Source organism: Ammospiza nelsoni, chromosome 24, assembly GCF_027579445.1.
Source record: "Ammospiza nelsoni isolate bAmmNel1 chromosome 24, bAmmNel1.pri, whole genome shotgun sequence".
Taxonomy (NCBI): domain Eukaryota; kingdom Metazoa; phylum Chordata; class Aves; order Passeriformes; family Passerellidae; genus Ammospiza; species Ammospiza nelsoni.
The window spans coordinates 6356232-6371460 of NC_080656.1; the positions used below are offsets into that span (position 1 = coordinate 6356232).

The following is a 15229-nucleotide window of genomic DNA, read 5'->3' on the forward strand; positions in this document are numbered from 1 at the left end:
CCAGCCCGGCCCGCCTCGGCCCCGCGGGGGGCCCTGCACCGCGACGCACCGCGCGCGCCCGGCCGCCAATCAGCGGGCAGGAACCCGCTGACTGTGCCCGGCGGCTGAGAGGTCCCGCCGGGAAGCAGCGCTGTGGCACAAAGGTTCCCACGCTGTTTAGGGTCGTGGGTAATGGCAGTGTGGAAACGCCAATCGCTCGCTTTTAAAATTTAAAGACTTTAATAGTAATAAAATAGTAATAAAAATAGAAATATAATTAGAGTAATAACAATTTGGACAATTTGGGTTAGGACAATATGAGACAATAAGAACAAAGAGTTACAGACAGTCCGGACAGTCCGAGTACCTTTTCTTGGTAAAATAAGCCCAAAAAAGGACCCACATTAACAGAGGATTAACCATTAAAAGCAACAGCCTGTTGCATATTCATACAGCTCATCCATGATGCATAAATTCCATTCAAACACAGGATTCTGGCTGGGCAGTGTCAGCTTCTTACCCTGAATCCTGGCGGCGTCGCTAAGCCTGAGCGAGGCAGGAAGAAGTTCGTTTCTTCTGATAAGGAAGCAATAAATTTACTCCCTTGTCCGAATAAGTTAATAATAAATAAATAAATAAATAAATAAATAAATAAATAAATAAATAAATAAATAAATAAATAAATAGATAGATAGAAGAATTCCCTTTTTCTCTGAAAGATTTAGGTGTCCTGTGGCTGCTATCTCACAGCAAGTCCTTCCTTAAAAAAGGTATCTTACCTAGCATCGTTTCTATTTTAACATTTTGTTATAACCTAAAACTATATTTAACACAGCACTTAAGAGAATTAACACAGCATCACTTTCTAACACAACACATAGAATATTCATTTGAATATTTGTGAAAAGCCAATCATAAAATACCCATTTTATTGTTTACATTTCGTTTCTGAGGCTTCTCAGCTGCTCAGGACAAAAGATCCTAGCAAAAGGATTAAAGGATTTTTCATAAAATGTCTGTGACGCCCAGAGTGTGTCGTGCCAACACACAACAGCCTCTGCCCTGATGTGAGTGGCAAACACGTGCCCAACTCCACCAAACTCCCCAGAAAATGCGGGTGTGATGATTTTTGAATAGAAAACCCCACGCAAGAGGTTTTCATCTCAAAAAAGCCTGGCTGAGCTTTTGTTCTCTCTCTGTTTTCAACAGAATTGCTTTGCAGCCAGCACAGCAAACACCTGCCCTGAGCAGCCACAGGATGGGGATTTAACCGTGTGAAAAATGCCAATCACTTGTTTTTAAAAGTTTAAAAGTAATAAAATGGTTATAAAATTTCCCCTTTCCTTTCCTTTCCTTTCCTTTCCTTTCCTTTCCTTTCCTTTCCTTTCCTTTCCTTTCCTTTCCTTTCCTTTCCTTTCCTTTCCTTTCCTTTCCTTTCCTTTCCTTTCCTTTCCTTTCCTTTCCTTTCCTTTCCTTTCCTTTCCTTTCCTTTCCTTTCCTTTCGAAATTTCCTTTCCTTTCCTTTCCTTTCCTGAAATTTCCTTTCCTGAAATTTCCTGAAATTTCCTGAAATTTCCTTTCCTGAAATTTCCTTTCCTGAAATTTCCTTTCCTTTCCTGAAATTTCCTTTCCTTTCCTTTCCTGAAATTTCCTTTCCTTGTCCCTTCCCTTCCTTTCCCTTAAATTTCCTTTCCTGAAATTTCCTTTCCTGAAATTTCCATCCCTGAAATTTCCTTTCCTTTCCTGAAATTTCCTTTCCTTTCCTGAAATTTCCATGGAATGTCAGCTCAGGCAGGAAGGAGCTCCTGGGGAAGGACCCACACTGACCATGCAAAGTGGAGCCAAACACAGATCCAGGGATTTGCATTTAAGCAAATCCCAAACGAGGCACGGTGCTGGAGACATCCCTAAATTCTAAAAACCCATTTCCGCCCGGCTAGCTGGAACTTCCCCAGGGAATTATGAGCACGGGCTTCACTCTGCTCTGGGAAGCTGATGAGGGACAGATCTGCCCCAAATTCCTGCAGGATCTGGGAGCTGGGACTCGTCAGCAGCACCAACAATGGAAGCAGGTGAGTTCCAGCAGCTCAGCTCCTCAGAAATTGAGGAATCTTCATGGCAATATCAGGGAAGGAACAAACTGTGCTGTCCTTGGGCTCCTATTGAAAAAAAAAAAAAAAAAACAAAAAAATCTGTCTAGAATAGACATGTGACATCTTAAATGTCCAAGAATTTAATAGTATCAATTAATATTCTGCCTTCTCCAGAATGAATTTATATTCCTTCACAGGGCAATGCTTTGTTCCTATTTTTATTTTTTTTTTTCAAAAGGCCGTTAGATCAAAGTGATGTGAAATTGGATTCAGTTTGCTTGGAAATTATTTAAACTCAGGCCTGAATCAGCATTTTCTTCCCCAGTGCTGCCAGTGGCAGAGTTGTCTGAAGATTTTTGGATAATCCACAGGCACCAACAGGTCCAGCTGTGTGACAGCTTCAGCCCGGGGTTAGAGGGCTGAGTGATGCTGAATTAAAACAATTTGGGCAGAGGAATAAGTGAGGATGTGAGAACAGAACAGCAGAGGGGTGTGGAAATGATTTTCTAATGCCTTCAGAGCACAGCAAAGGTGTCAGGAAACCTGCAGAGCACCAGGCCTGCTGGAATTCCTCCACCTGGGAGAGCTGATGTCCATTTCTGGCCACTTTTGTTGCTTTTTTTATTTGGGTACTCTCATCTCCACCTCATTTTTGGGTATCTCTCCCTTGCTTTGTGTTTGCTTTGTGCCTGGCCTTGGCTGAAGCTCTCTAGTCAGCACTCAAACACCAACATAAAATTCCTCTCGGCCAAATTTGCAGCTGCTATGACCTCAAAAATAATAAAAAACCCATTTGGGGCAAGGCCAAGGCAGCAGTGTGTTGTTTAAACCCTCCCACCTCTCCTGGTATGCGCGTGTGTGCACCTGGAGCCACAATGGCACCAGAAACGGAGCCAAGGGACACATCCTGAGGGGCAGAAGAGCCAAATGATAAGTCCTGGAGATCAAACACATCAGCTGTGCCCTGGCAGTTTGCTCTGCCTCGGGAGAGCGTGCCTGTGTGTTTTCCAAGGGATTAGCTTCAAAGGCAGGCAGGTTTTTTCCGGGATAATTCAATAAAAGCCCCCGTGGATGCTCCTCCCTGGCTCCGCAGGTGCCAGCTGGGTTCAGGCAGGATAAAAAACTGTCCCTGCATTGTCCCCCAGCTCTCACCTGTGCCACAGTCTCTGTGCAACCCCCAAAATCCAGCCCGGGCTCAGGGGGAGGGCAGATCCCTCGTGCCAAAGCCACCCAGAGCTGCTTTGGGCTGTGCTGGGCTCCAGGGCAAAAAACAGAGCCAGACCCTGCAGGTGCCAGGGCAGGGAGCCTTTGTGCCTTCCCAAAAGAATATTCTATTAATATCAACCACAATATTTTGTTAATATTAATATTATCTATCTAAATAATAAATACATTTTCTATATTCTCTCTATATATTTCTATATATGGGAATATATATAATTTATTATATATATATATTCCCATTATATATATATAAATATATCTAATATTAATATATTAGATATAATATATTCTTCTATATTATCTATTATATATAAAATATATAATGTATATAATATACAATATATATAATATATAATATATAATATATAATATATAATATATAATATATAATATATAATATATAATATATAATATATGATATATAGTATATAATATATAATATATAATATATAATATATAATATATAATATATAATATATGATATATAGTATATAATATATAATATATAATATATAGTATATAATATATTATATATTATATATTATATATTATCTATTATATATTATATATTATATATTATATTATATAATATATATAACATATAAAATTGAAAATATAATATATATATTATATAATTACATATATAATATATAATAGATAATTTCCATACCTAGAAAGATATCTTTCTAGATTACAAATACTTCTGTATTTCTAGATCTAAGAATTGCAGATTTGTACTTTCCCCTCCCAACCCGACGCACAGAGGGGCTGAATTTGCCTCTCGCGGCTGCTCTGTGCTCTCCCTGAACCCTGCCCTCGCTCAGTCCCTGCAGATTTCGGCAAACGCGTGTACCAAGGGGTGCGAGTGAAGCACACGGTCAAGGATCTCCTGGCTGAAAAGCGATCCCGGCAGAGCAGCGGCTCCCGCTTCAGCGTGAGTCCCGTCCCGTCCCCCACCCCCTTTTTAACCCCATAAATTCCCTCATCCCACCCTCTGCTTCAAAACCAGTCTGGGACACTGCCAATATTGATAGAATTAATATAATTAATATAACGCATGCCCCAAAACATGATGGCTCCTTGACTTTCAGATCTCTCAACCTTAAATGCCTCAAAGCCCTTTTTTTTTTCCCCTTTTCCAAGCATGGCAGTGATGTTAAATCCCCTTTTCCTTTCACATCCCACGTGTGACACCTTCCCAAGCCAAGTTCCTTTTCCAGCAGCTACACTTGGACAAGTCAGTGCCCTGAAAATATCTGTTCTTCCCCGAACGCTGAGCTCCTTCCAGCTCCTCTCAGGGTGCCAGGGGAGCTGCAGGGATGTGATGGGCTGGAAAGAGGCCAAGCATCAGCTTGGAAGAGATGATTTCCTCTTCAAGTGCTTCTATGGCAACAGCAAACCCAAGTCCTGCTGCACTACATTGGGTTTACGTCTCAATTGCCAGCCAGAAAAGTGAGGCTGTCCCAGAAGGGGACACGATATTGTGATGGCAGGATGAGGTGGCATCCAGAAGGGGACACGATATTGTGATGGCAGGATGAGGTGGCATCCAGAAGGGGACACAATATTGTGATGGCAGGATGTGGTGGCATCCAGAAGGGGACACGATATGGTGGTGGCATCCAGAATGGGACACAATATTGTGATGGCAGGATGTGGTGGCATCCAGAAGGGGACACGATATGGTGGTGGCATCCAGAATGGGACACAATATTGTGATGGCAGGATGTGGTGGCAGCCAGTGGCACAAAGAACCTTCCCTGGGTGCTCCTGGCACTCCCCTGTGCTGGGCAAAGCTCCTCACCTCCAGCTGGGGCAGTGGCAGAGGAGCAGGAGCAGGAGCTGTGCCCTGCAAGGAGAGAAAGGGAGCAGAACCTGGGATCACTGACAGCAGAAATTGGGAGTTCTGATGCTTTTTTCCCCAAAAACCATTCACCTCTGCCTTCTTTTTTATACTGAAGGAGCCTCACAGTGACTTACTTGCTGTGACTTTCAGGCCCACTAACTCTGCAACAAAACAGGCAGGAAAAAATCCCAAAACAGGATTGGGCATCACCAAACAGCAAAATCCAGCCGCTCATCCATCCCCACAGGCTCAGCTGCTGCAGGCAGGCAGAAGCCCCCTGAGGGAAGAGTCACAGGGCAGGGCACACTCCCAGCAGGCAGATATTTAGGAAGAGTTCTCTTGGAATCTCTAGCTGATCAGAGTGACCCTGAGAAGAGTTTGAAAGTCTCTTTTCCCAGCCCAGAGCTTGAAGAAAGAGTCAGGGCTCTTCATTTCTCAGTCCCAAAGTTGTTTATTCTATCTTATCTATAAAAAATTTTCTCCTGCCATGCCGAGGTCCGTCCAGCAGGACAGTTCCAGGCACTCTGCCTACCCCCAGGGTGGTGTTATGTCTTTATACTAGAAAGTACGTGTACAATATTTACAATTACTTTCCAATACCCATCACCTATGTTAGACAGTGAGCTTCTACTCTAAACCAATCTATAAGTGCCACCATCACAGCAGAAGATGGAGGCCAAGAAGAAGAAGAAGGAGAAAGGCTGGACACACCCAGTTCCCTCCATCTTGCCTCTTGAACCTCCATACCAAAAACCCCAAAATCTACTTTTCCACCCTGTGCTAACTTCACTATTATTCTACCTAAACTGTTGTGGCTCATACAAGGTCGGTAGTTTGCTCCATGGGTCATAATCAAACCCATGGGGGCATTTTGGGCTCTGTGCCAGGGACTCTGAGCCCTCTGGCAGGGTCTGGGCTGCTCAGGACAGCCAGAGGGATGTTCTGGGTCCTGACAGAGTTCTTGGGAAGCAGCTGAGAAAACAGCTCCTGTTGGTGCTATCACCAGTGACCTGCTCCCTGTGTGGAGGCGGCAGCTTCAACAGCCACAGAGGAAACGCCCTGGGACTGTAAAACCCTCCTGGCTTTATTGTCCTGGGCTTTGTGCTCAGAGACCAGCATTGTGTGTGTGTGTGTGATGCAAAACCAGCCCTGCTGCTCATTCCCTGCGAGAGACAAAAAATGATTGTGCAGGGCAAACATCCGTATTTGCTTGGACGTATCATGAAAAGAGCAGCTGGGAGTGCAGCTCTGTTTGTCTGGCAGAATATAACCCAGAAAACAAGCCAGGGGCAGATAACTGAACACCCCTGTGGCTGTTGGTGATGCAGGGTCATTTAGCTGCATCTTTTGTTTGAGGGTGATCTTTGCTCCAGAATTAAACCAGCCCTGGGCAGTTGTTGGTGCCAGGCCTCTACTACCACCCTAGCCTGAACCTCCTCACTCATCCTCCTCCTTAGCCTAGGAATAGTCTATGAATGAATTCAAGGTGGATTAGAATGAGCAGAATAACAGAAAGTTAGTCTAATTAAGACAGTTGATTTTGACTAAACAAATGATAGCTCCCACCCTATAACTTTCTTTATGTCCTACCTCCATCTAAGCTTCTCCTCAGCCTTCAGCCTCAGCAGAGCAGAGTTTTGGGATGAGGTTTCAACAATTTCCTGGCAGCCAGGCCCTGCACATATGGAGTGATGGAAGTCAGGGGGTGCTGTGAGGAAACCCACCCAAAATCAGGGCTCAGGGCTGGGATTTAGGGAGGCTCTGGATTTTCCTTTGCATAGGGGGAAACCTGCAGCTGTTCTCTGCAGGGTGAAAGGATTCCTGTGAAAAGATTCCTGTTTTCTCTGAGGTGTGGAAGGGGGTACCTGCACAGGTGAAGCAGTGCAGTGCTGTGGTTTAAAGAGGATTCATTGCTCAGCGCTCCCAGGGCAGGGACACACAGCCAGCACTGCCCTGCCCAGGCCCAGCTTTGCTTTTATGGAGGATTTCTGTTCCTTCAGCTGCTCCACTCCCCCAGAGAGGGGATGCCCTGATGCCAAAGCATTGCCACAGGGCAGGGCCAGGTCATCATTTGGAGCTGGATCCTTGAATTTAGGCAGGTTTGTAGGGGAGTTAGGAGGCAGTGAAGCAGCAGAGCAATCCCAGGCAGGATCTGTGGCTGGCCACGGGCAGGGCAGGCTGAGCCCAGCTTATCAGCAGCTGGACACACTCTGGGCCCCAGGGAGGCTGAGCAGAGCTGCAGGAGATCCAGGCTCCCATTGCCATGGCAGGCAAAGGAAGCAGAGCAGGGAGGAAATGAACTAATGGGTCTCAATTAAGGCAGATAAGGAGCAAGGAGGGGAATGAAATGCAGGGCTCTGCTCTGATGAGGCCACGGATGGGCTGCAGCAGAGGCTCCTGCACTGAATTCAGGCAGGCAAAGCCCTGGTGGCTCCTGGCACCTCTGGGACTCCTCAGCACAGGTGTGTACACACAGCCAGGCAGGTCCAGGGGCTGTTGAACAGACAGGATCAAAGATTAAATGCTCTGGTAACTGGAAATGATCCCTGCTGGAGGCTGCCAGCTGTGCCCAGGGAGCTGGCAGAGCATCCCAGCTGGCATCCCTGCAGCCCCTTGTGCTCTGGGCAGCAACTGAACCTCCCAGCTTGGCTTTTCCCTCTAAAAGTGACCTGGATTTGCATGGGATGGCTTCAGCTGGGGACAGGTGCAAGCCCTGCCCGTGTGACAAGGACACTCCTCTGTCCACAAGCCCAGGGGCTCCTTCCTGACACCTCCTGTCACCTCCTCAGCCCGTGTGGCCCGTGCAGGCTCAGGGCTCATTTCCATGGCGGAGCAGGGAGCAGCTGCAAACCTTCCCTTGCAGCAGAAGGAAGTCCTCAGAGCTGGCAAATTTAATTCAAATCTAAACCTCGAAATTTGGTTGCCTGCTGTGGCAGGAACCTCCTGTTTGCACTATGCAAACTGGACAGAGCGTGCCACCAGCATGGCAGGGGACAGCAGAGTGACAGCAGAGTGACAGCAGGGCAGCTGGGGCTCTCTGTTCCTTTCTGGAGCCCCCAAAACCAGAGCTCAGGGGGATTCCAGAGCAGCAGATGCCTTGGCCAGGTGCTTTGTAAGGAATTAGGCACTGGGAGCACCACTCCAGGGGTAATTCTCTTTTACCTGGGAACAAGAGGAGAGGATGATGATTAATATTATTATTATTATTATCATCATCATCATCATAACCATTGCTGTAGGACCCAAATAGGATTTAGGAACTCTCCACCCACCCACCCTCCCAGGAAGGGCCAGGTAAAGCAGCCGTGGGGCAGCAGAGCCAGCCCAGCTGAGCTGGAATCTGCCCCTTTTGGCCACTCAGATCTCACATCTCACCTTGCCTGGTTTGTGCCAACACCCAAGGACTCCTCAGCGCTCTGCCTGCCTTGAGGACCCTGTGGGACAGGAGGAAGAAGCCAGTTATGTTGATACTCCTCCTCTTAGCAGCTCTGCACAAGACCTTCACAATCTCTGCTTAGCCTACATCTGTTAATTCCTGTGAGGAAATCATGGAGTTAAACCCCTCACAGCAGCCAGGCTGAAATAATGTGTGTGAATCCCACTCAGAGAGCTGCCTTGCTTTGGAAAGTCATTCTTTCAAACATCTCTTTATCTTTTGCAGGGCAGCACCAGCACAGCACAGTCACCCTTTGGCCAAATGCCAGGTGAGGTTTGCCCTCCATGCTAAACGCCTTCCATGCAGGTGGGAGGGTTGGCACAGCCCTTCTGTTCTCCTCCAGAGGATGTGGAACAAGCCCCAGAGCAGGGCCACCCCTCAGAGGGAGCCCAGGAGGAAAGTAATTAAAAGAATCAAAACAAAAAAAAGAACAGCAATAATTTGTATAAAATCCTCAAACTGAGTAATTAAAGCAGTTCCCACCTCCTTTAGCAGAGGAGCTGTGCAGAACCCCTCCTTTTCCTACTGTGTTTTCCCATTTTCCCTGGAGCTCCTTTTCCTCCGGTGTTTTCCCATTTTCCCTGGAGCTGCAGAGAGAAGGCTCAAAAGCAGGAGCTGACCTGTTTCATCCCTTGGCTCTCGGGCAGGGAGAGCAGAGTGAGGCTGGAACCTCCTCCCCAGGGCTGTGGCACAGCGAGGAGGAAGCACAGGCTGAGCTGACCTCCATCCCCCTGCCCTCCTATTTAAAGCTCCCCCAACACTTTGGGTTTGCTGCCGATGGAGTCACCAGGTGTAACCAAAAGCACCTCTGTGCCCACACACCTGTGTCAGGGCAGGGATGTCACCCTGATTTTTTAAGATTTTCTAAGCCTTCTGACGTTTACATTCTTGTAGCAAACTTTCTCACACACTTTCTGTAAATAAAGTGTGTTTATATATTCATTGTTTTGCATTCCTTCATGGAGGAGGAGAAATTTGATGGGCTGTTGGTTTGTGCAGTGTCATTGGAGAGGTGGCGCAGTCACCCTCCAATCCACTGTCACTCTTAGAAAACTATAAATGTTGGAGTCAGAAATTAAACTTCCCTTTTTACCTTGAGAGCAGCAGTGTGTGCTCATGTTGTTTCGTGTCCTACAGTGCCACAGGGTGGGTTCCTGGGTGATGGTGGAGTGAAAAGAGCTCTGCTTTGCACCATCATAGGGGTGTCCATCATTCTGTGGCAGCTGTTAGAATTTTCTTTACACTTTTCCCTTTCCCACCCCATTTTCTGTCCCCAGGCTCTCCCACCACCGCTGGTTACTACGGCGTGCGCAGACCCTTCCCACCCGAGCTGGATTTCCACGGCACCAAGCAGTTTGGCAGCGATGCCTACCCCTCCCCTCTGGCCTCCAAGCCCTTCTCCTGCGACCCCTCTGCCCCCCAGGGCTGCCCAGCCCTCCTGGAGCCCTATCTCAGCGAGCAGTTTGGGGAGCACCGTGCTGCTCCTCCTCCTCTCCCGGCTGCCACCAGCTCCTTCTTCAGCGCTCCAGCCGTGCCCCCTCTGCTGCCATCCTTCCCCAGTGACACGGGACACTTCCTGCTCGTGAGTGCCTCCATGGCTCTGTCCCCAGGGCAGGGCCACCCCCTCTAATGTGGGGTTCAGTCAGGGGGGCTCGTGGGGGAAGGATGTGGCTGTCACAGGAGCAGCCATGGCAGGTGGGACAGGGCTCTGCAGGGAGGGTTTTTCTCTTTGGTTCCATCTAAATGTGGTTTTTCTCTTTGGTTCCATTTCATTGTCCCCTGTTCCTGTTGGAGCCATCCCTGGAGACTCCCATTCTGCCCTGAACAGGACACTGCCCCCAGGCTCGGGGTGGGATTGTGCAGGGCCAGGAGCAGGATTTGATGGTCCTGGTGGGTCCCTTCCAGCTCAGGATAACTCTGTGATTCTATGGTTTTATGAATCCCTCCCTCCCTGAGGTTCTAGAAACAGCCCTTGGTGACTCCAGGCTCCCTATCCCAGCTCCACTCACAGCCCCACCACAGAGCTCCTGGATCCTGTGGGATCAGGGCTGGTCAGTCCTACTGGGACCCTGCCCCAGGCCCTGCTGCCAGGACGGATGTTCCCTTTCACACTTACAACCCCAAACACTGCTGATAGGAGGGATGTTCCCTTTCACACTTAAAACCCCAAACATCACTGATAGGATGGAAGTTCCCTCTCACAGCTCAAACCCCAAACACTGCTAACAGGATGGATGTTTCCTTTCACACTTAAAACCCCAAACACTGCTAACAGGATGGATGCTCCCTTTCAAACTTAAAACCCCAAATACTGCTGATAGGATGGATGTTCCCTTTCACACTTTAAACACCAATCACTGCTGATAGGATGGATGTTTCCTTTCACACTTTAAACACCAATCACTGCTGATAGGATGGATGTTTCCTTTCACACTTGAAACACCAAACACTACTCCAGAGCCACTGAAACCCTTTGGGCATTCCCAGGGATAGAAATTCCATTCCCTCCAGGACAGGCTTTTGTTCCTAAGCGTTCTCCTTGCCTTCTCTCCCTGTTTCCCTGCAGAGAGAGCCCTGGGAGCAGCCCTCACCCGAGAGCCTTGGCCAGCCTGACAGTGCCTGCTCGGAACCACTGCAGGCGCTCCCTGCCACCTCCAGCTGCCTCTCCCTGCCCGAACCCGGAGCTGCTTCCCCGTTCCGAGGCTCAGGTTGGAGCCCAGCCCTCCCTGGAGCCCAGGCCTACCCTCTGCACCCCCTTGAAGATGCCCACTACTCCCCCAGCTACGCTGCCACCTCGCCCTACAGCCTGTCCCCGTTCATGGCTGTGGCCAGCGAGCCCTCCAGGATGAGCCACCTGTGCCCAGAGCCACCCTCGGAGCCACCACACCTTCCCGAGCACTCTGCCTGGGCCAAAGAGGATGGAAGTGCCCTCTGGGGGACTTATGAAGGCAGGAGAACTTACTGAGGAGAGAGAAGAACTGGAGGAAAGAGAAGCAGACCATTATAAAGCAAATTTTACGCTCCTTCCTGTGGTGGTGTTTGCAGGGTTCCCAGGATGAGGGAAGAGATGAGAATCTTGACTCCATGTATCAGAAGGCTGATTTATTCTTTTATTATATATATTAAAAGAAAATTATATACTAAAACTATACTAAAAGAACAGAAAAGATTTCATCAGAAAGCTAGAAAAGAATAGAATGATAATAAAATCTTGTGACTGCTCACAGCCTCGACACAGGTGGCTGTCATTGGTCATCAAGTAAAAACAATTTCACATGTTAAGTAAACAATTCTCCAAATCACATTCCAAAGCAGCAAAACAGGGAGAAGCTGAAGCTTCCCAGCCTCTCAGAAGAAAAGATCCTAATTAAAAGATTTTTCAGAAAATATCTCTGAGACACCTTCCTAAAACTGCTCCTTCAAGCGTGATGCTTTGTGCTCTGGTCAGAAACACAATCACTGGACACACCACACTGAGCTCAGGTGGTGCCTTCTGGTGCCTCCAGAAAGGGATTTCTCCCAGCCCCACAAGTAAAATACTCAGCCTGAAAAACCACAGTAAAATACCAAGTTAAAACCCTCTGTGCTCTTCAGGTTTTTTTCTGCAAAAAGGATCCCTCCTCAGGGGGCTTTGCCAGCCTAAATGGTCTGGGGGCTCTGGAGGGTGTGGGCACTGCCCTGCCTGCTGACCTGTGCCCGACGAAGCCTCACCATCCCTCAAGGGCACCAAATACTCCATCCATGACACCCCTTTTACCCTGAATGAGCTCACAGCACATCCACACCCACCTGGTGGCCTGCTTGGGGACATCCAGGAGGGCTGGTAGTGCCAATAGGACCAGCCCCGGGGACACCCAGGCGGGCTGGCAATGCCAATGTCGCCGGTCACCAGCCCCGGGGACACCCAGGTGGGCTGGCAGTGCCAATGTCACCGGTAACCAGCCCCGGGGACACCCAGGCGGGCTGGCAGTGCCAATGTCACCGGTCACCAGCCCCGGGGACACCCAGGCGGGCTGGCAGTGCCAATGTCACCGGTCACCAGCCCCGGGGACACCCAGGCGGGCTGGCAGTGCCAGTGGCACCGGTCGCCAGCCCCGTGGCCGCTAGAGGTAGCTCTGCACACACGAACACCGTCATGGAGCCCTCCCAGAGCTGCACACCCTGCTCTGTCCCCGGAGGGGTCACCCCCTTCGGCCCCAGCTCACCCCTAAACCTGGCACCCCCAGCAGCAGCAGCAGGAGGAGGCTCTGGAACATTCCAGCCCCAGGGAATGTGTGGGGATGAGGAGCTTTCAATGGATGAGGTGTTTCAATCCCTCCTTGCCTTTCCTCCTTAAATCCTGGGGAATTTGAAGCTTTCCCAGCCCCTTCCACTCAGAGTGGCAGCTGTGGAGCCTCCAGGGGTGACCCTGCCCAGCCAAAGCTGTTCCCCCATCAGCTCAGGGTTTCTGCAGCTCTCCTGACCCCACATACAGCCCTGTTCCCCCCAAACCTGAGCCCAGTTTGAGCCTTTTCCACCCCACAGCTGTCAGCATTGCTGGGCTGAGCCCCGGTGTTCATCTGATCTGCTCCTTGTGCCAGGTGAGCAGGGCCACCAGGCCAGGGTGGCTGTGCTGTTCCCAGGCCCCGGGCAGAAGCAGGGACAGGGTTTTGAGGTGTCTTTAAGGGGTTTGACCCACTCAGGCACTCACTTCCAACCCAAACAGGGTTTTCCTGGGGGTTTGAGCAGCAGGGACAGGGTTTGGAGCTGTATTTAAGGGGTTTGACTCCAGCATCCAGCAGGGATTTCCTCAGCCTGGAAATGCTCTGCAGCCCAGGAACAGCCAGAGCTGCCCTTCCATTCTGCTTCAGCTCTCAGTTTGTGGCTGGAAAATGTTCAATTTGGCACCTGTGGAGGTGTCACTGCTGGGCTGAGCCCCAGGGACCATCCAGTGCCTCCCCCAGGGCCTGAGCTGTTGCTTCTGCCAGGGGCTGAAGGTCAGGCCCTGAACCAGGCCATGGTGGCTGTGCTGCCCTCAGGCCCCGGGCAGAAGCAGGGACAGGGTTTTGAGGTGCCTTTGAGGTGTTTGACCCACTCAGGCATTCACTCCTAACCCAGGCAGGGTTTTCTTCATCCTGGAAAGGCTCTGAGGCCCAGGAACAGCCAGAACTCTGCTGCCTCCTGGTTCCTGAGGGCGCCCAGCTCGCCCAGGGCTGGAGCTGGCAGCCTGCAGGCTCTGCTCTCTGCTTTCAGGGGTAAACAATCACCACCCCAGCCCCCTGCAGCCTGCACACACCCACAGCAGCTCCAGCCCCACTAAGGGAAGGGTTTCAGATCCCAAATTCCTCAGTGAACCCCCTCCCCTCCCTGCACAGCACATTCCTTAGGTGGGCTCCTCTCCTGGTGGGCTGTGTCCCTATAAAGCTGTCCCAGGCAAGGCTGGGCCTACCAGGAGCTGCAGGGGCACATTTCAGAGGCAGGATTGGCCTCACTCCCCACAGAAATCAAGTGTTATTTGTTCAACTTAAAAGAAAAAAAGAAAAAAAAAAGATTCGGCTGTGACAACAGCCAGCCTGAGCTGCTGGTAGATGATTAACCGCTGGCCTGCTCTCTGCCTCACTCCTGCCCGTGCCTCAGGCTGTGGTCCCCAGGGAAAAGCTTAAAAGCAGCCTAAAACCCCAATTCCAGCAGTGCTGGGAGGGGATGTTCATCCCAAAACTCTGAGCCACACGCTGAGCTCCACAGCTGCAGCTCCCAGGGCAGGCCAGCACTGGGCTTTGCGAGGAAAAGGCCAATTTGTGCAGCACAGACAAAAAGCCTGAACTGGGGGAAAGCACAAATAAACTCCAGGGTGAGCCCAGCATCCAGGCAGAGGGAGGGAATGCTGTGGGGACAAGTGGGGCCCAGCTAACTTCAGCCACCCGGGTGCCCAGGGCAGCCTCTTTGTTAGGCCACGCCTGCCCGCTGCCATTTGGGCCCCAAAACCTCAGAATTTAGCCTTAAAATGTGAAAAAATGTGTAAAAAGCAAGTCAGTCCGTTGCAGAGTGCTCAGTGCAGGTAGCAAATGAAATCTGAGAGGGCTGGAACCCAGCCTGTGCATCTGAGGGGAAAACACCGAGCTGCTTTGGAGGCATCTGCTTCATTCAGGGAAAGATGGATAAAACCCTGCAAATGTCCCAAAAGCAAAGGGTGGGGAGGGTGACTCCACCAAATCCTATTCCCCCAGACCCTCTGCTAGATGGGGATGTGCTCGGTTTCACAAAAAGATAGCCCATTTTGTGGAGCCTTTGAATATTCAAATTGAAAGTATCGCGCAATCATTGATTGTCAAATCATTGGTTTCTAGAGGTTTTAAATACTTGGCATTAGGAGAGAAAAACTCAAACTTATACCCGTAGGGATAAAACAATAATATTGTCGGGATCCACCTGCCATTGCCACCGGGCAGGCAGGTCCCCTCACCCCCAAATTTCGAGGCTGACTCCTCTTGCCCCCTTGGCCAGCTTGTGGGGCCGGGGCCACCTCTGCTGCTGCACCGGGCACCTGGCGAGGCGCTGCCCGCTCCGGCTCGGCATGTCCGGTAAGCCCCGCTCCGTCCGCAGCCCCGCCGCCCCCGCACCCCGCTTTGGGGCCGTTTCGGGGTTCGCCGGGGTCACTCCGGCAGCGAGGCG

The 15229-nt window shown here is 49.9% G+C and overlaps 1 protein-coding gene across 1 annotated transcript; it reads left to right on the top strand.

Annotated features, from left to right (window-relative positions):
* Positions 1–1871: 1871 nt before the first annotated feature.
* On the top strand, positions 1872–11805 carry POU2AF2 (POU class 2 homeobox associating factor 2). The gene is made up of 5 exons (XM_059488460.1): positions 1872–2051; positions 4121–4230; positions 8804–8846; positions 9856–10160; positions 11145–11805. Exons 1-5 carry the CDS (start codon positions 2042–2044, stop codon positions 11541–11543), a joined length of 867 nt encoding a protein of 288 aa, XP_059344443.1. The 5' UTR covers positions 1872–2041; the 3' UTR covers positions 11544–11805.
* Positions 11806–15229: the final 3424 nt, after the last annotated feature.

What these genes read in the sequence shown, in the direction of transcription:
- POU2AF2 (XM_059488460.1), top strand. An exon ending in GCAGCGGCTCCCGCTTCAGC is followed by an intron (nt 4,231 to 8,803) that starts GTGAGTCCCGTC and finishes TATCTTTTGCAG; the next exon opens with GGCAGCACCAGCACAGCACA. An exon ending in ACACGGGACACTTCCTGCTC is followed by an intron (nt 10,161 to 11,144) that starts GTGAGTGCCTCC and finishes GTTTCCCTGCAG; the next exon opens with AGAGAGCCCTGGGAGCAGCC.